The 21,512-nt window shown below is 32.6% G+C and overlaps 1 protein-coding gene across 2 annotated transcripts in view; it reads right to left on the bottom strand.

The window, feature by feature from the left end:
* Rfx7 (regulatory factor X7) overlaps nucleotides 1-21,512 on the bottom strand; it is a 119,549-nt gene that overhangs the window by 16,737 nt on the left and 81,300 nt on the right. For both annotated transcript variants that reach the window (XM_047539708.1, XM_047539710.1), the window contains exons 4-5: nucleotides 19,670-19,752; nucleotides 18,269-18,391 (exon numbers count right to left, since the gene is read on the bottom strand). In XM_047539708.1, coding sequence (XP_047395664.1) covers nucleotides 18,269-18,391; nucleotides 19,670-19,752 — 206 coding nt within the window. The remainder of the gene's footprint in view (nucleotides 1-18,268; nucleotides 18,392-19,669; nucleotides 19,753-21,512) is intronic.

Raw genomic sequence — 21,512 nt, 5'->3', positions numbered from 1 at the left:
AGGTCTTGACCCAACAAATTGAATAGCAAAGACTCCACCTATAAGATTATATGGATCTGACAACCTGGAGCTTGCCTACTATAAAAAAAAAAGACTTCTCCTTGGAGGTGAAGTGAAAAGAATTTGTCAAAAACAACTGGTAAGGGGCTGGGGAGATAGCTCAGTCGGTAGAGTACTTGCCTTGCAAGCACAAGGCCCTGGGTTCGATCCCCAGCACCGCAAAAAACAAACAAACAAAAAACAACTGGTAAGGGGTTGGAGTTGTGGCTCAGTGTTAGAGTGCTTGCCTACCATGTGTGAGGCACTTGGTTTGATTCTCAGCACCACATATAAATAAATGAATAAAATAAAGGTCTATCAACATCTAAAATTCTTAAATGTATCTGTTGAAGATGGTGGAAAATAGCTGTGGCAAACAACAGACTAACCACAAAGTCTGAAGAAAATCTGAGAAATAAGATGTTCAGAAAAATGCTTACATATTCCCAGGAATCTAGAAGGCCACATGCATGCAAAGGACTGTGTGTGTATGCTGTGTATATGCTTAAGAAAGACCCAAGTAAGCCTGAAGTTTCACCTGTGGCTAGTTTTGAGGCCTCCACAAAGCAGGAAATGAGGCTATGGAAGAGTAGTTGACTATGTGATTGAGTGTTGATACTGTACCCAAAGACATACAGAGCCTCTTGGCAAAGCCTGAGAGATTTACTGGTTTCAGGTGTTTAAGGAAATCTTTGTCCTTTCATTAGATGACTACTATGCTCACTGAGGAAAGATTTCAGCGGCCAGACAAAATGAAGAATACAGGCTTTATAGTTCAGAAAAGTCACTACACAATTACTACTCAACAATAGCAACGACAACCACAAACCCTGGGCAGGAGTTGAATCTGATTTTCATAGTGCACATTAAATAATATTAAATGTCTCCTCTCCAACAAATAATTTACGAGTTATACAAAGAAATAAGACATATGTGTCTTGGCTCTTACATAGGAAAAACAAGTAACCATTAGAGAAGTTATCCTTGAGGGCTGAGCATGGTGCTCAGACTGAGGAATCATAAGTTTCAGGCGAGTATGGGCAAGGGTTGAGGGATTGCCTAGAATGTGCTAGGCCCTGGGTGTAATCCCCAGTGTTAAGGAGAGGGGAGAGAACTGTCCTGAGGAAGACCAGATATTGGACTTGCTATCCAAAGACTCTGACTCAGCTATTTTAAATATGTTTAAAGAGCTAAAGGAAATCATCTCAGTAAACAGAAAATACCAACAGATAGAAATTATATACACAAATAAAAATATTTATATAAAACATAATACATTATATATTTTCACATTATAAAATATACATAATACATTATAAAACATTTTAATATACATATGAATATAGGTATACATACACACACATATAATGAACATGAAATTCTGGAGTTGAAAAGTACAACAACTGGAAAGAAGATATATGTAATACAAGGCCTCAACAGCACATCTGAGAGGAAGGAACAACCAACAAATATGAAGATGAGGTGGTCAGATGAGATTACCATGTCTCAAGAACAGAAAGGAAAAGAGTAAAGACAGACAATGCCACAGAGATTTGAGGGACACCATTAAACATTCCAAAACACATATAATAGGAGTTCCAAAGAAGGAAGAAGGCAGGGAAAATATTTATGAAATAACAGCAAAAAACTTTCCAAATTTAAGGAAAAATATTAATTCATATATAAAAAACAAACAAACAAAAAAAGCACAAAAAACAGGTAGTAAAAGTTCAAAACCATACTTACACATACCACTATCAAACAACTGAAAGGGAAATAAAGTGTCTTGAAAGAAGCAAGAGCAGAGAGACTCATTATGCACAAAGGATCCCCAACAAGAACGACATGTTATTTCTCATAAGAATATATGACGGCCAGGAGGCAGAGAGACAACATATACACAGTGCAAAAAAGAAAAGATTATTAACTAAGAACTGTATATCCAGCAAAAAACAAAACAAAATGAAAACAAAAACAAAAAAACATTCTTCAAAAGTGAAGGAGGAATTAAGACATTCCTAGATGTACAGGAGATAAGAACAGAGGTATAGATGAACAAAGTTTTGTATACTTTTGAAATTTAAGTTGGTATTAATCTAAACTAGTTTTTAAATAAATTAAAATGTTCAGTGTAGCATCTGGGGCAACCATTAAAGAAAATAATTAAAATGTATATAGTAAGAGAAAAAAGAATTATAATAATTCACTAGAAAAACCTATTTAATACAAAAAAAAGACAGTTATGGGGAAACAGGAGTGAAAAAAGGACATAGAACATATAGAAAATAGCAAAATGGCAAGTATAATTTGTATCTCATAGTAATTACATGTAAATGAATTAAACTTTCCAATTAAAGGTGAGGAATTGGCAGAATAGATTTAATATAAACTGTGATCAAACTATATGTTATATATAGACACTAAGATTCAAAGACACAAGTAAGCTAAAAGTAAAAGAACAGAAAAAGATAATACCATGTATAACAAGCAACTGAAAGAACTGGGAGTGGACACACTAATATCAGAAAACAAAACTTCAAGACAAAAATTGTTAATACAAATACATTATTAATGATAAAAATGGTCAGCTGAAAAGCAATAACAGAGCTGAGTAGAGCACCTGTATCAGGCCCCAAGTTCAATCCCTGTACTGCAAAAATCAAAATACTATAACAACTATAACCTTCTATGTACCAAACAATAGAGTTTCAATATATATGCAACAACAACAAAAATGAACAAACTGATGAAAGAAATAAAGAAAATTCAATGATAATAGCTGGAGACTTTACTACCATCACTTTCAATAATGGATAAAATAAGCAGAAGATCCATAAGGACAGAGATAATTTGAACAATGCCCCCAAACCAACTAGACCTAACAGACACCTCATCACCTAACGATAGAAGAATATACACATTCTTCTCAAGTGCATATGGAACACATTCTCTAGGATTGATCATATTTTAGGTCATGGAAACAACCTTAAGTTTAAAAGGACTAAGACCATATAAAATATTTTCTCTGACCATAATAGAATGAAATTAGAAATTAACAATTAAAAGAAATAGAAATTCACATTTATGTGGAAGTTAACAAATTTCTTAATAACCAATGAGTCAAAGAAGCAATCACAAGAGAAACTAAAAACTACTTAGGGGAAAATATAAAAGGAAAACACAATATGTTAAAATTTATGGGATGTAATGAAAGCAATGCTTCTTAGGGAGTTTGTAGTGACATGTGCCTACAGTAGAAAAGAAGAAAAATCTTAAATTAATAATGTAATCTTCCATGCTAAAAAACTAAAAAAAAAAAAAAAAAAAAAAGAGAGGAAAGTAAACTCATTAATACTCCATTATTTCAAATGCAGAAAACATTTGACAGACAAGTGATAGAATGAAAATTTCTCAATCTTATTAATTAGGGTCATCCATGGAAAACCTACAACAAAGATCACACTTAATGGTAAATTTGAAAAGGGCTGGAGATGTAGTTCAGTGGTAAAGCACTTGCCTAGAACATAAAAGGCCTTGGGTTCAATTCCTAGTACTGAAAAAAAAAGTATCTTTATTTTGAGAAGTATGATATATATACTATTTTTATATGCTACAGGAAAAAAAATTCTTGAAGATAGGGGAAACATCTGGATATTCTCAATATTATTCTTTTAACATCTGTTATGTTTGAAAATTTTTATAATAGGAAGGTAGAGGGGAAACTATTCTGAAAACAAAATGATATTTCAGAGTGGATAATAATGGCAATGAACAGAAAGTGAAGAAATCTAAAAATCAATGGCATTTCCCAAACCAGAAATTCACAAAAGTATTGCAATGTCTATTGGTGAAGTTTAAGCTCCATTACCTAGCAGCATCATTATTTTGTAGAAGGGTGAAATATTTCTAATTTTGTTCTTTTTTTTCTGATGGTGCTCATTATGGTTGCTCTTTTGGCCATCACAGAGCACAAAGTTACTATTCTCAGGGTATAATTTAAAAAGATTTTCTTTAGCCATTTGTAAATGGTAGCTGAGAATGAACTCTATTCAGTAATATAGCTTATTTTTTAAAATGTATTTTTATTTGCCTTATTAAAAATGCTTATGTGAATTTTCCTAACAACTTTAATGCTTAATGTTCTTATACTCTATTTCCTGCCAGCATTCATGACTTTATGATGGAGCTCAGTATAAACCCTTTCTGGGGGACTGAGCCCTGGGGGACTACCCTGCTGATTACACTTTTCCTTTAAATATATATGTTTATTTTCATTTGTATTCCCTGATCTTTTAGTAAGATGATTCAGTAAAAAATAAAAACAAAACATCCAGGCACACTGCCACATTATGACCTTTTGAAAAGTTGAAATACCCTTTAATCTTCAGTCTAAACATAATAGTACAGTATAAAAGACAAATCTGACAGGGCAAGAAAAATGCTTGTAGTTCATATGTAATTTCTTAAATTTTATTTTAACTATAAAAACCTACTAGGAATAGAGCATATAAGTGGGGTAGGGAAGGGAGATTCCAAGTTAGGACAGTCCAAGTTAGGGCTATGTAACAAAATAACAGTAAATGAGTTTGACCTCCTAGGTGTCTTTCCTCCTCATATCCACAAATACAATTAAAGACTTAAACACATGATTAAGAATTTAAAGTGTCATCATTAAAGTTTGAGTTGGATATTATTCCATTAACAGAATACATCTTGGAACCCTGCTATCCTGTGCATCTGTACACAGAGATATAAAGACTTCCTTACTGGACTTATTAATGGTTAGAAATGTTTCCATTCACAGCAGTAGGTAGCTTAAACTAGAAGTCTTTATATATTTTAGATAATAGTATTTTCATGACAGAATGCCTGCTTTATTTTTTTAAATAAAAAAATCTGTCCATTCATTAAAAAAACAAACAGATTAAAAACAAAGGATATAATCTTTAAACTGTTGTAATTTACCACCTATATTCCTTTTCATAATTTTCTGAAGCTTGAGAGTAACAAAAATCCAGACACTAATACATTAATGTTGAATAATCTTGTATATTTTTCAAACAAATTCATTTACAACTATATGTTGTATGTATGTGTGTGTCTGTGTATAATTAAAGCTCCTTGAGTAGTTCTAATTTTTAGCCAAGGCTAAGAACAACTGCTCTACAGTGACAAGTTTATTTATAAAATTTCTCCATTCCAGGACATCTATAAACTCTCAGAAAGAAGATGACAGGTACATTAACAGATAAGCCTTAGTCATGTCTACTCTGGTTACTAAATGAAACATAATACTTCAGGGAATATTGTCTAAGAGCTGAGTGATCTGCGGCTTCTTATAAGTCCACTTACTTGCAGTAAATAAACTGAAGCCAAGATCCTTAACTCAATTTTTAACCAAGTATTTAGAAATACAATAGTACTACTGTTGATAGGTGGCAGATTAACATGGATGAGGGTAAGGGGGCAGATGAAGTGTGGAGGAGGGAAAGATAAAGAAGGAAGCAAAGTAAGTAAGATACATTTCCAAATATATGTATGGGTTTTATATCTTGATTGTTTCATTAATTTCTTCCAGAGGGAGATGGGAGCACATGTAATATATATTAACAACACAATGAATAAAGTTAAGGTTCTTATCCAATCAAATCCACTGACTTGATTAGAGTGTAATAATTAGAGTAGATAATTAGATTTTCTGATTTTCAAAAATTTGAGTTGCAATAAAAGGAAATTTTCTACTATTTTAATTTTTAGTGACAAATAAATGTGTACATAGAGGGAAAAAAAACCCACAATGAATAAAATTAAGGTTCTTATCCAATCAAATCCATTGACTTGAATTATTGGTGGCCCCTGCCTAATAATTGTAGTGAAGATAGAATATGGTGACTTGCAGAGTGAATAAGAGGTGAGAAAGTTAATTCTACTGTATTTCCTCTGCTGATAAACATCTCAGAGATCTAAAAAGTACTCTGACTTTGGCTGTTAGGATATTAAATTAAACACTAATTAGGGCTTGCACTGCCAAATCAAATGTCAACGAAGAAGGACTGTAGTTAAATATAATAGGTTACGTATTAAAATAAAAAAATATAAGGAATAAATACCCCTATCCCCAAGGCACTGAGTAACAGTAGTCAGCTACCCACTTCCCCACAGGTAGTAGAACTAGTTCACCCCTTTGGAAAAATTTAAAAGGAACAAGTGGGAATTAGCAGACTACAAAAGTGAGGTAGAAACTAAAGCCAGTATGATAGGAGGTAATTGTGGGTAGGAAGGGGGAATATGATGGGAATGAGGACTTGTTAAGACTGTTAACAAAATAGTTCTCTTCTCCAAATGGAAATGGAATATTCCCTGACCACGTCCAAAACTGCTACTAACAGCCAGTGTGTACCACACAGCAGAAGTTTAGATGATTCTGATCTCTGGAGGACAAATTCTGGCTATATATGAACTTTAAAGTTTTTTTCTTTTTTCTTGCCACATTTAAATATGAACAGATGACCAAAAGATCACAAGATATAAGAAAATCTCCAATGTGAGATGACAAACCAAAAACAAAACAAAAACAAAACAAAACAAAAAAAAAAAAACACAAACAAAAAAGTCCCCAAACCCAAAACTATTAATAAAAGGAGAAGCAAGGACCATGCAGGAAATGAAAGAAATGCAAACAAACAAACAATTTACATTTCTACATGTCAGGCAACCCAAATTACAAATGCACAAATGCCTTAGTAGTTTCGTACACTAGAATTCACCCTACTGAGAACTGACACCTATATATGTTCATTCATAGCATCACTGTATGTATTATCAAAAGGCCAAAACAACTTAGATTTGTATCAACTGATGTCTAAATACATGATTCACATGATAAAATAATATGCAGCCATTAGTAATGAGTTATTAAATATAATAATTTATATTGTTACAGATTGATCTCAGGTTATTCTGGGTAAAGAAATGCCAAGTACAAAATCATGTAGTGTGCTACCATTGTGTAAAGAAAAGAGAAAGAAAAATACATAATGCTGCTTACTTATACATTATTACAAAATACTGCTGGAATGATGTATAAGAAACGAATACAAATTTTTGCTATAAGGACAGAAAGGGGGGTGGCAGGAAGGCAAAGGAGTGATGGAATTTCTTCTCTGTATATCTTTTATATTTTATGATCTATAATAATATGAATGTAGTAATCAGTAAAATATTAAACTAAAAATTGATAAAAATCTGAAGTTTTTCATTTTTAGCTTTTACAGTGCTGGGGACTGAATCCAGAGCCTCACCCTTCTATGCTAGTGATCTACCACTGAGTCACACCCCCAGCCCCCAAATCTGTAGCTTTTGATTCCAAATTTCCACTTCTAAGTAGTACATTACAGTATTACCTCAATAATGTATTACTTCAGTATACAAGCTTGAAGGTTGATTAAGGTAGTATTATTTGAATAGAAGGAAAATCAGGAGCTACCTAAATGTGAACAGAGGATTTTAAAAAAAATATAGTTCATAAATGGATATGGAAAGCTCCTTAGGACATACTACTTGGTGAACAATATGTACAGTATACTTCAAGTAAAAAATAAAAAAATTTATGAATAACTGAAAACATGTAGAAAAAGGTACAAAAGAAAGCTGTTGAGAATATTTAAATCTTAGAGGGAAGAGATGAAGAGGAGAGTAAAGAATGATTTAATTTGATGCTATACTTTTAGACTTAATTTGGTATGATAAGTATATATTTGCAGATTATTTAGACTTGAAAATGAATTTATTTAAATAAAAAAGAAAACCCTCTAATCAGTATGCTCACAGATAATAGAAGGACATTACAACCATAATATGAGATGATGCTATGAAATAAGTCAGTTGAGAATAAAAAAAAAGGGTACCTAGCAATAATTAATTTATAAGAAAAAAAAAAGGAAGATCAAGACAGGAAGAAAAATATGGAGGGAGAAGAGACTAAAAAGGGATTATGATGGCTGAATTTGTTACTTGATAGTCTTTGTTCAAATCCCTGATTTGGTGGTTACTAGCTGTTTTGTTTGCAAAATAAGAGCATTTGCTTACAGGATTCATAGTGCAAGTTGGATTCATAGTATCAAGACCAGACCTTGGATTATAGTAAACCCTCAGAATTGGCAGTTCTTATTGTTAAAAGATATACAGAGGATTAACTGGAAAGAATTAATTGAGACCCACACAAATTCTGGAAAGAAAGAAAAAAAAAAAAAAAAAAAAAAAAAAAAAAAAAAAGCAGAGGGGAAGCTGTCAAAGAAATAATATAACCAAGTTTCTCAGAATGAAGGACTGTGAATCTTCAGACTGAAAAAGCCCATTACAGGCCAGGGGTAATGGCGCATGCCTATAATCTCAGCAGCTTAGGGGGCTAAGACAGGAGGAATGCAAGTTGAAAGCCAGTCTCAGCAACTTTGAGGCACTAAGCAACTCAGTGAGACCCTGTCTCTAAATAAAATAAAATAGAGCTGGGGATATGGCTCAGTGGTTGAGTGCACTGAGTTCAATCACTGGTACCCGCCCCCCCCCCAAAAAAAAAAAAAAAAAAAAAAGAAGAAAGAGCCTATCACACGTCCTGCTCAATAAACGAAAAAGACTCACAGTACATACATCATTACCATATTTTGGAACACTAAGGTTTAATGAGATGATCCTAAAAACTTCCACAGTCAGAACTAAATAGAAAATACAGGTTATAGAAAAAAGAAATAAGAACTGTGTTCATAAGGGCAACAATGCTGATTCCTTTCCTTTTCCTTTCCCTCCTTTGTTTATTTTTTCCTTGCAGTACTGGGGATTGAACTAAGGGAGTGTCACTCTACCACTAAGCCACATCTCCAGTCTTTTATTTTTTGAGATACATTTTGCTAAGCCCCATATGCTGGTGTCAAATTTATGATCCTCCTTTCTCAGCCTTCAGAGTTGCTGGGATTATAGGTGTGTACCACTGCACCCTGCCTGAGAAAGTGATTTTCATCCTAGAATTTTGCATGTAACTCAAGCAATCAACTTTGAAGGAAAAATACATGCATTTTTAGATATATTAGGATTTAAAGGTTACTTCTTGGGTATCTGTGCTTCAAAACCTATTAATAAAATAATGGTCAACTAAACACATCAAAAGATCAAACTGGAGCTCAAACAGAAACTCCAGGATGTTAACCTTGTACAACTACTATAGAGAGGCAACAGTTCAAAATGGAACAAAAGATGGGGAAGAAAGTCTACAGGAAAATAGGAAATAAAAATAGGAAGTAGGAGATTCAATGGAATATAAGATTTGGATGGAATTCAGGACAGAAAGATGGATATTATTATTATTATAGATGGGGTCTTCTTTTGTTGCCCAAGCTGGCTCATACTCACAATTCTGCCTCAGGCTCCAGAGTAGCTGGGATGATAGTCATTTGCCATCATACCCAGCTAGGATATAGATACTTTTAAAAAATGGAAAACACAGCAATAATTAACACACAAGCTTTACAAGCAATGTAATCTTGATAAAGTAATTACTTTAGCAGTAAAAAATATTGATCAAATCACGGTGAACACTGATTATTGATTTAATTAAAAACAGTGGTATAACCATATTGAGATACTGGGGTAGGGAAATGTTATGTGGGAGAATTTCATCTAAGTCATTTAATGACAACTAACACTGATACTAAAGAAGCAGAATTGCAAGCACATTTGTTGGAAACATGTTGATGCCCACCAAAACAATTAAAAGAAACCTCTGGAGAGCAAGTCTAGCAAATGGGGAGCTCCCTTCACCCTCCACCCCCATAGAAAACTTTACTACTTGCATTATTAACCTTGTGGATAAGTGATAAAACGATTTAAGATAAGTGATTAAAATGATTTATGTTAACAGCTGACCAGAATGGACACACATGCAACAGTTAAAAACACACACACACAAAACTCACGGAAGGGACTTGAGGTAGAATATAAAAAAATGGCTTCTAACAAGTAATTGGAAATATAGAAGAGGAAGAAAAAAGTAAGTACTTCAAATGGGAAAAACAGAACCAATTAGACTTAAAACTTCTTATAGACATATTATTTTATAATTTGTTTGATATCTTATAAACAGGAACTTAATAAATACTGCTTGAATGAATGCTGAATAAAGGCAAAATTTTAATTAAATGTACATCATTACAGGAAAACAAGAAACAGGATAACAACTAGAAAGCCAACAGGTTTTTCTTAAGTTTTTTTTTTTTTTTTTTAAGTTGGAGAATATCTGGGTATCTCTGAAAGGAAAAAGTCAATATTATTGTGGTTTTGTTGTCAATAATAAAAATAGATACACTGGGCTATATCAAAATTAAAAACTGTGCATCCAAGGACCCATTCAACAGAGTGAAAAGGATTTTTTCACTTTTCATTGTTGAATAGGGTTCTTTATCCTTTGGAATGTGAAAAATATTTGCAAACACAGGTATGTGGTAAAATGTTAATATTCAGAATATGTAAAGAATATATAAAGAACACACAATTCAACAACATAAAACAACCAAGCTGATTTAAATGGGCAAAGGAACTGAACAGACATTTCTCCCAATAATATATACAAATAGTCAAAAAGTACATAACAAGATGCTCATAACAATTTGCATTCTAGAAATGCAAATAAAAACTGCAATAAGATACCAACTTATAACCAGTAAGATGGTCACTATCCAAAAAAAGAGAAATTGACTAGTGTTGTCAAAGATATGGAGAAATTAGAACCCTATACACTGCTAGAATATAAAATGGTGAACGCACTATAGAAAACAGGATGGCACTTCCTCATAAAATTAAAAACAAAATTACCATAAGAGCCAGCAATTTCACTTCTGGGTACATAATCAAAAGAACTGAAAGCTAAGCCTCAAACAGATATTTGCAAACCCATATTCCCAGTAGCATTATCTGAAAAAGCCAAATGCGGAAGCAACCCAAGAATTTATCAATGGAAAAAAGCATGAAGAAAATGTGGTAAAATACAAAATGAAACATTTTTATACCATTTCCTTTTTGCTTAAAAAGAAAGGAAATTCTGACACATGTTAAAACATGGATGAACCTTGAGGACATCATTCTTAGTAAAATAAACCAGTCACAAAAGGATAAATACTTAAATGATTCCACTTAGATGAGGTAGTCAAATTCATAGAGACATCAAGTAGAATCCTGGTTGCTAGAGGGTGGGAGGAGGAGATGATCAGGAACTATTGTTTTAAGGATACAGAGTTTCAGTTTTGTGAAAAGACACCTGTGGATGCATGGTGGTGATGGTGGTAAAACAATGAGTGCTCTTAATGTCACTGAACTGTATATTTAAAAATAGTTAAGATGGTAAACAACAACAACATATTGTTATTATGTGGGTTTTTTAAAATAAGTAATGCCAAGTGCAAGGTTAAAAAATTATCTGAGATGATAACACTATTTAAATGGCATTTTAGAAAAAAGTCAGTGTGATTAATTTTATATGCTTAATATATCAAATATTTTCAAATTTTTTTCTTCCTTATTGCATCTGCATTCTAACAGTCATCTTTGGTTGCAGTAGCTCATTTCAAATGTCAACAAGTAAAACTAGGTTAATAATTATAGGTGATAAGGGATTTGGAAGGAGCCTGGGTTATTATCAAAGTTGCTGAAAGAAAAACTAAGTTTTTTCTTCTTGTTGAAACCACTCTTAATTGGGCATTCTGCACTATATATACATCCCTACTGGCTGAGGCTTAAAAAAAACCCAAAAAACCAAAAACTGCTTTCACATCACTCCTATACTTCTATCTTCTCTTTCTCCATCCCTTTAAAAACTAGTTTTTATTCTGGCTCTTTACTCGTGACCTATTTACCTTTCAGGGCATTGTAATTAGGCTTCAAAATGGAAATTGTTCTGACAGTAGATCCCAATGGCATATTAGACAAGAACACAGAATTTTTCTCTTCTCTTTTATTTGAGTTGTGTGAGGCACATGAGACTGAACTACCTTCTCAGACTATAACATGCTTTTTTATTTTTCCTTTAAATTCCTCATTTTTGAAGTGCTCTTGTCCTCTGTCTAACCCTTAAACCAGTTATTTCTTTAACCTTATCATTTCTCACTTTCTGAGCTGTTGTCTATTGCTTGTGTTTCAGGGGTTCTCCATAACCTATGTATGGGATGAAGTTTAGTCTTCCTGGCCTGGTCTCTGACATCTTTCCTGAACTCTGTGATTACAAGCCTATGTCTATTTTTTGATATTGGACTTTTCACACAGAATGTCTGTCTGAATCTCTAGGCTGCTTGGTAAACTTTTCCATTTTTACAATTTAACATGAGTCACTCCTGTGACTCCTGCCTTTCCTCAACCAAACTGAGCTGGTATCTCTTTCTTTTTATCCCATTCACTCAACCAGGGTCTTTCTCCTTTGTAAGAATAGGGACTGTGCATGTTTAATGCTTGGTAAACTAAATACTCAATTTATTAATCAGTCTGCAAAGCACTGCTAATTTGTCCCATGATCTCTTAGTCTTTAAGAGTGAATACTGATGTCTTAAAAGGTAATGAGTGCCTACAGATTACTACATATTATGTTAAAGCCAAGAATGAAAGGCAGTAAGAGAACTGCTGAACTGATAACTCAAAGTTTCAAGATAATGAACTACTTGGGCTGTAATTTAAATGGGTGGGGTTTTGGAAAGAACTGATCTTAAGTTAGGCGACTTGGTGTCTAGTTGGGGAAGAGCTGAGAAGGAAATGATGGAGAAAATGAGAAAATGTGAAAATGAAAGTGGAGAAGGAAGAAGAAAAGACAGATTGTCAACCATACCATGTAGGATGAAATCACTGGAAACAAAGGGAAAAAAGAAAATTGGGATAAGGAATTTTGTGAAATAGAACATATCAAGGGAGTATGGGAAAAAAAAAAAATCTTAACTGAAAGTAGTAACGAGTGACAGACAATGCATTTAAGGTAACAACTCACACATTTTAACTATTAATATAAGCATAAGTTGTAAAATCTTAAACCTATTTATTCTTTAAAAAATTTTTTTTTGGTTGTTGATGGATCTTTATTTTACTCATTTATTATATGTGGTGCTGAGGATCAAAACCAGTGCCTCAGACATGCCAGGCAAGTGCTCTACCACTAAGCCACAACCCCAGTTCCAAACTTAATCTTAAGTTGTGTTTTGTCAAATATAAACAAAATATTAGTAATGCTGAATTGATCACTTTTATGCTTTAGTTTATTATCTCCAACCAGTTAAAAAATATAACTCATTGTTATGCCCTATCTTTCTCTCTTCCTTGCTTTTTATTCCAGTGTGGTCTGTGCTAGAGTATTTTTTTCTGTCAGACATTCCTACTTTTTGCAGGGATTTTTCCATTTTAGTTTCAGATTCCAGGTATAATCCTGAAAATATCTTCTACAGTTCACTTCCTTTTTTAGGAATGCCTTTATTTGCCTGTCAACAATGAAGGCCCTGTGTTTTTGCCAAAAACAATGCCATTTACCTATAGTGCTACTGGAAAGGTTGTGTATTTACTTTTTTTGCTCCCTTTGGAGGGAAAAGCAACTTCATGATTAGAATCTAAGCTTATAGGGATCATTAACTGGGTAAAACATGAGTGCCACTTTACTACAGTCCCATGTGAACTCTTTCCTGTAGTACGAATGTTTGTATTACTCCCAAAATTCACTTGTTGAAATTCTAGCTTCCAAGATAATAAATAGTGTTAGAAGGCAGTGGCCTTTGGAAGGTGAATCAGAGGTCACAAGAGCAAACCCCTTAGGACTGGAATTTGTTATCTATAAAAGAGACCACAGAAAGTCAGCTAGCCTCTTCTACCATGTGAGGACACAGAGAGAAAATACAATCTATGAAAAAGTGTGCTCTCACCAGACCCTGACATGCCAACACTTGGTCTTCCCAAACTGCAAAATGGTAAGAAATAAGTTTCTGTTGTTTATTTAAAAAATTAAAATATAATTAAGGTTTGATAAATGCTACTCTACAATTTTTAATTTAATTTTCTTTTTTTAAAAGGGGTCTCACTATGTTCCCTAGGCTCATCTCAAACTCCTGAGCTGAAAGGATAGTCCCACCTTAACCTCCTGAGTGCTGGCAGTATCAGTGAGTACCACACACCTGGTTTTAGAATTTTTAATTCTACACATTCTAATTTTTAATTTAAAAACAACATTTAAAAAGAGGAAATTCTGAAAGGAATTTTTAGAATAGGAATTAATGAAAAATAAGCCTGGCTTTGAAGTCAGAAAACATGGGTTCAGTCAGGTGCAGTGGTGCCTGTAATCCCAGCAGCTTGGGAGGCTAAGGCAGGAAGATTGAAAGTTCAAAATTAGCCTCAGCAACTTAGAGAGATCCTGTCCCAAAATAAAAAAAATTGTTGAAAAAATGGAGGTGGGGTGGGGCTGGGGATGTGACTCAGTGATTAAGCACCCCTAAGTTCGATTTCTGGTACTAAAAAGAAAACATGGGTTCAGATTTGTCTAAGCAATTTACTTCCATAAAAGAGGGTTAATCTTTGCTACCACCTATCTTAAACAGATGTTACATTCATCAACAATTACACATATAAAAAAACTTACCAATTATGCATATATGCTTAAACCTGACTTAGATTTTAGATAGACATAAAGTGTATTTGTATGTTATTTAACTCAAGACAAGCTCAATATTTTAAGTTCTTAAAGCAAATGTTTCCAGAATCTCTATTTCTGCCTTCCAAGTTCAACTGAGTTTAATTTACATTGATTAATGCAATAGAAATTGCAAACTTAGTAGGTAAACATGAAAGTATCTCATATACTACTAATTATACACAAACTAAAAAATGATCAAAGCATTTATATTCCTTACCAAAAAAAAAAAAAAAAAAAAAAAAAAAAAAAAATTGGAGAGAATATTTATATACCAGGGAACACTGTAGCCAAAGTTGTCATGTTTATAAATCTCAATGTTTTGTGTTTCTACCCAATGTAAACCATCTCAACCAAAATGCTATAAAAAGTAAGAATAAAGGAATGGACAAATATATCTATCAGATAAGACACCTAGAAAGGCTCACAAATACTGACACCAAAGAATTGAGGGCAAAATACATTAAATATGACATAGGATCATTTTTTTTTGTTGACAAGAGGCAATATATATAATAAGCATATAAAATTAGGCATTTTTTTGAGTTAAATAGCCCTGAAATCTATAAAGTACAACTCATTAAAGGTACTATCAAGGGGCTGGGATTGTGGCTCAGTGGTACAGTGCTTGCTTAGCATGTGTGAGGCACTGGGTTTGATTCTCAGCATGGTATACAAATAAATAAAGATTCATCAACAACTAATAAAAATATTTAAAAAAATACTATCAAGAACTGTGAGAGAAGCATCCTTTTTGTCAGAGATAAGCACGCTACTCATCCTCAACTGATTAAACAGACAAGAAGGAATAAAGTATTTTCGGGTGTAGAATTTAGAGAACTTGAAAAATATGAGAAAGCATATGTAGTGGATGTTAATGAAATATACAGTGTGTGATAAAAAGACAATGTCCAAAAATATTTATAAAACTGATAATTGGGCTTGGGCTGTAGCTCAGTGACAGAATACTTGCCTAGCATATGTGAGGCATTGGGTTCAGTCCTTAGAACTGCATAAAATAAATGAATAAAATAAAGGCATTCTGTTCATCCACAACTACAAAAAAATTTTAAAAAATTTGTTAAATAAAATGAATCTTTAAAAAAACCTGATAACTGTTAAGTAAACCTCAATGTTAAAAATCAGAAATTAAGCTATAGTCTCTGATCATAATATATAATCAGAAATTAATAAGAAGTATGAAAAAGGGTAAAACAAATTTCCTGAAGCACTTGAAAAGTTAAAAACAAAACACGTCTTACTAATTTAGAACAAAGAAATAAAAACTATACATACTACTAGAAAATAATGGTAACTGTGTAACAACTCAGACCTATGGGATACAGTCAAAACTATAAGCAGAGGAAAACTGGCAGATATAAATGTTCTTATCTTAAATGTGAAAGAATGAAAAGTAAGCATTCCATTTAAATAGTAAGAAAAAACCCTAAGAAAACCAGGAAAAACAAAACTAAAGGCACCTAATAAATGGGAAAAAGAAGGATACTAAAACTTATATATCAATCCAATTTTCTTAAAAAAACCAAACACCAATAAGATAAACGACAGTTAAGTGAAATTTGGAAAATATGGGGGGGAGTGGGTGATGTATTAATATAAATGTCGCAAACCAGAAATTAAAAAAGCAATTAACAGATATAGAAGATATTCTATTTATGAAAATAGTATATGTAGTCCAATTCTAATATGTTAAAAAGTATGAAATTAATCCTAGAAAAAAAATAAAAACGGCCAAAATTGTAAAAACCTAACCAGAAAAAGCAATATATTTTCAAAGAACTACTTCTAACAAAGGCTCCAGGCCTAAATGGGTTTTACACAGTTGAGTTCTTTAAAACTTTCAAGAAAAAGTACCAGACTATATAAACTGTTACAGAGCACAGAAAATTAGGGACAGAGTTCCCAATTCTTTTTACAATGTCAGCCTAACCCTGACACCAAAACCTGACAAAGTGCACATGTGCACACACACATACACAAAGAAAAAAAAATTATAGATCAAAATCACATATGAAATCCTAAATAATATACTTGAATACAAAAATCAATAGCACAAAAGTGTACATCTTGACATGAGGGCATTTATTTTATGAATAAAAAAGAGTTCATATTAGATAATATCTTATAAAATACATCATGTTAACAATTCAGAGAAGCAGCACTGCAAAATAATCTCCACAGACACCAAAAAGAAGCTGGTGAATTTTAATATTCATTTCTCATAAAAATAAAATACAGTTTTGGTTAAGTATAAATGATGCATCATTAATATCAGAAAAGGACACAATACCTATCTTGTTAAAGTTGGAAGAAAATTCTATAGAATGTAATAACAAAATAAAGACAATGAAGAAGATACACAGGATAACCTAACAAAGAAAGTCAAAAGTTACAACTAAAAAAAAAAAAAGCAAAAACAAAAACAAAAAAAAACCTGAGTTAATGTCAACAAATAGATTTCCTATAAACCCAAACAAAGCAACATTAAAATAATAGGGAAATATATTTTTCATAATATAATAAAAAATTCCCAAGGAGTAAACAACAAGAAAAAAAAAGTGGACTTAATTGAAAAAAAGTAAGGAAAACTTCACTGATGGGCATGAAAGAAAGACATAAATCAAGAAATATTTACAGCCTCAATTTTTCTAAAGTAAATTTTTATGGTTAATCATCTGAATCAAAATATTTGGGATCTTTGTTTCTAAAATTAGAAAAGTGACTCACAAATCCTATGAAAAAAGTAACTTTTCAGAAAACAAACCTAGGAAAACCGTGAAAAAGAAGGATATAGAGGAAAGGCAGGTCTCTTGCGAGTTATTTCAACATGTAATGGCTGAAATACCTACATGGTATGATGCTGGCATAAGAACAGAGAACATAAAGAAAGAGGATTGTATCTAGGAGGCTCTAATGATGACAGCTATATTGATAATAGAGTTAACAGAGAAAAATTGGTGAAAGAGTTTGGTAAAAAATTTCAGGCAATTTTTATAATTTTAAAACTAAAAGAAACCTCATGCATCTTCAATTGCTACGTTTAATAGATGAAACAACTTACAAATTGAATAGCTAAAATACTTGTCTAAGTCATACAAGTTTTCTGACAGAATCTATTCTCTTCATTTTCAATAGGGTTTCCTCAACACATTACAAGAGTTTGCCTGATAGTCATAACTTTTTTCAGAATTAAAATTTGTTTCTTTTGAATTCATGCATATATGTATATTTCTTGTCATCCTTAAGAACTATAAAGGAATCCACTGATCTATGCCATTTTCCTTCTCCCCTTAGACATTCTGAAGAAATCTAGAAACATTCTTTTATTTGGTAATTTTGCCCTGAATTACATACTAACACAGAAGCTTGAAGCTGAAAGGAATCTTAGAGATTTCTAGTAGGAACTCCCATATATCAGCTTGATATTTATAACAAAAATAAAACAAATCACTGTAGCGACATACAGTGCTTAAACTCTTTAATATAGTACAGCATCTGTATACATATAATACTTACTTGTATTCATCATAGACTTCCTGTTTGGGCAGTGAAGTCTCAGGATGTTCTTCTAGGGTATTCCGAATCCAGGAAAAGGCATGCATTTGCTGTGCCCGACTAGATGACATGGCATTCTGATCACTAATCATAAAATAAAAACATGTTAAAGCTAAACTAGACATCAATTCAATGATAATTTTTGAGCCAGACCTAAATGTTTCACTATAGAACTGTGTGCAAACCAATCACAAATGACTAAACCAAACTTAGTACATAGAATAGATACCCAAATTGTTTACCTGTGGTTTCACAAGGTGGTGTCAAACTGAAATTACTACTCAAGTTTCATCCCTTCTATGGTTTTTGAAGGGGCATAGGTGGTGAAGTAATGACAATATAAGGTATTTGTTTGGGCCAAAATTACCTCTAATTTTGGATATTTGCTCACTTATTCATTTCAGTTACCTGTAAGAATCATTTATATAATTTCAAAGAAGATACTGAATGGAATTTTCATTCCATTTCTTTTCATGAAAAATTTTAGAGGAATAGATTATTGAAAATAACATGAATGAATTTTGAGAAATATTTCAAAGGGTAAGAGGAAAAAAGTACTTCCATCCACAATTTGTAGATGAGACTTACAAATAAATTTAAAAATTTTTTTATTTGTTCTTTTTAGTTATATATAATAGTAGAGTCTATTTTGACATATTTATATAAACATGGAATTTATTTTATTCTAATTAGGATCCCAATCTTGTGGAGTACATGATGTTGAGATTCACTGTATTATGTCAGACCCATTCCACTGTCTTTCCTATTCCTGTCCTGCCTCCCTTCACTTCATTCCCCTTTGTCTAATCCAATGAACTTCTATTCTTTCCTTGTATCAGGATCGTATTCTTTCCATGTATCAGAGAACATTCGACCTTAACACTTAAATATTTTTAATGATGAAACTAAAGTAATATACTCCAATCACTTAAAGCAATTTACGTTTATCATAAATTCATTCTATACCAGTAATTTCTTTTACATTCTGTAATGTGCTTACCTGATAATACCTTAAAAATAAAACACAAAACACCTCTTACACTTTATTCTTCAAAATACTTTTCCATGTATTCTTTGCTTTTCTGCTCAATTTTCACAATTTCTGGGACTGCACAAATATATCCATCTGTCTATAAAACTTAACCCCAATTGCACTTCACAGTTGTACAAATCAATTAGTAGAAATTGCAGGTAAATACTTAACCAAATATCGAAGATTAAAGTGATCTGTCTTGCTATTCTGTTTTCGGATTATTTTAGGAATATTGTAAAACAATAACGGTCAGAATATACATAACATGTCTAAATCCTAAAGATGTCCTATAAACAACCTAATTATAGTAAAGACAAGAATAGATATACCTTTTCTCTCCATTGCTGAGACCAGAAGGCAGCTGAAGGTAGAGGTAGAGTTTCTCTAGGTCTGTAAACTTCTCAACTTCTTGCTGATTACAAAGGAGTATAAAGAAAGATCATTTAAAAAAATGTTTGTTTTCCTCCCAACAAAATTTACTAACATCTATCCTTAAAAGACATTGACACTCTAAATTTAAACCTGATGAAAGTAATTGCCTGCCAATCAAAAAGAAATCTAGGTTTTTTTTCCCTCATCACTGAAATAATACAAATAAGTTGATACTTTTGTAGAACACAAAAAGTTAACAGAAAATGGTACTTCCTTATTAATTCTTACAGGTACAAATAAAAGCATAGATCAATGTGCAGAGAAAAAGTTTCTCATTTTTAATCACATTTAAATAAGGAAAGTTTTATAATATTGCAGGACAGGTACTAGACCAGAAGTCAAGAGAAACATTCATTAGTTAATCTAAACATGAACTTAACTGGCTATATGGCTCAGGCAAATTTTCCTTACAATTGTGAAATAGATAAAATGACTTCTAGGATCCTTTTCTAAATCTCAAATACCTAGGACTATCAGACTGCTGGTGCTGCCGCCGCTAATATCTGTGGATGGAACCCAGGTTAAAACACTGAGATGAAACCAACAAGCTTTTCAAGAGTATGAAGATATAATTATTTTTTGATTTGCAACAGTGGCTGCTACTTAGAGAACCTATTTGTAAGATTCTCTACTGCTACTGTTCTGCAACTATGTCATTCTATCTATAAATGTATCCTTTAAAATAATTTCTGCTTTCTCTTTTTTTTGGGTACTGGGGGTTAAACTCAGGGGACCTTGATCACTTAGCCACATCCCCAGCCCTATTTTCTATTTTTATTCGGAGACAGGGTCTCACTGAGTTGCTTAGTGCTTCACTTTTGCTGAGGCTGGCTTTGAACTTGTGATCCTCCCTGTCTCAGCCTCCTGAGCCACTGGGATTACAGGCGTGTGCCACTGTGCCCAACATATGCATTGTTTTTTTAAGGCTTGGTTTCCCAGATGAGTTTGTCACATAATAGCTTCAAATGTGCCATAAATCCTATTTCAATAAAAATATCCAGAATATAATTTTGGTAGCTTAATTCAAGTAAAACTCCACTGCAACAGAAAAGGTGGACAGATTACTAGCATTTCTGGTGACAGAATTTATTCTTAATAAAGCTCAGCTTTATTAAAACTCTCTGTAAGAGTTTTTCTCATCAAAATTTACCCACAATAGATTAAGTCTCAGAATTCAAGGAATGATTCAATCTATCAATTATATGCAAATAACTCCTAAATCTATATTTTCTCATAGCTTTTTAAAATCTGTTCTGTTTAAGATATATACGATAGTAGAATGTACTTTGACAAACATACGAGGAGTGTAATGTATTCTAATTAGGATCCCATTCTTATGGCTGAACATGATGTGGAGATACACTGGTTGTGTATTTATATATGAACGTAGGAAAGTTATGTCTGATTCATTCTACTGTCTTTCCTATTCCCATCCTCCCTCCATTCCCTTCATTACCCTTTTTCTAATTCAATAAACTTTTATTCTTCCCTCCCTCCCCTTATTATGTGTAAACATCCACATATTAGAAAGAACATTTGGCCTTTGGTTTTTGGGATTGACTTATTTCACTTAGCATGATTAGTCTCCAGTTCCATCCATTTTAATGCCATCATCTATGAATATTTTCCAATTAGCTTTTGCTCCAATACTAGCAGATTTACCAGCATACTCTATATAGCTCTCCCAAAGAAAACAAACATACCAGATGCATTCCCTTCTTAAGTGTTAACATCACTTTT

This window comes from Sciurus carolinensis, chromosome 2 (assembly GCF_902686445.1).
Source record: "Sciurus carolinensis chromosome 2, mSciCar1.2, whole genome shotgun sequence".
Classification (NCBI taxonomy): Eukaryota; Metazoa; Chordata; class Mammalia; order Rodentia; family Sciuridae; genus Sciurus; species Sciurus carolinensis.
This window is presented reverse-complemented; position numbering and strand designations above follow the sequence as displayed.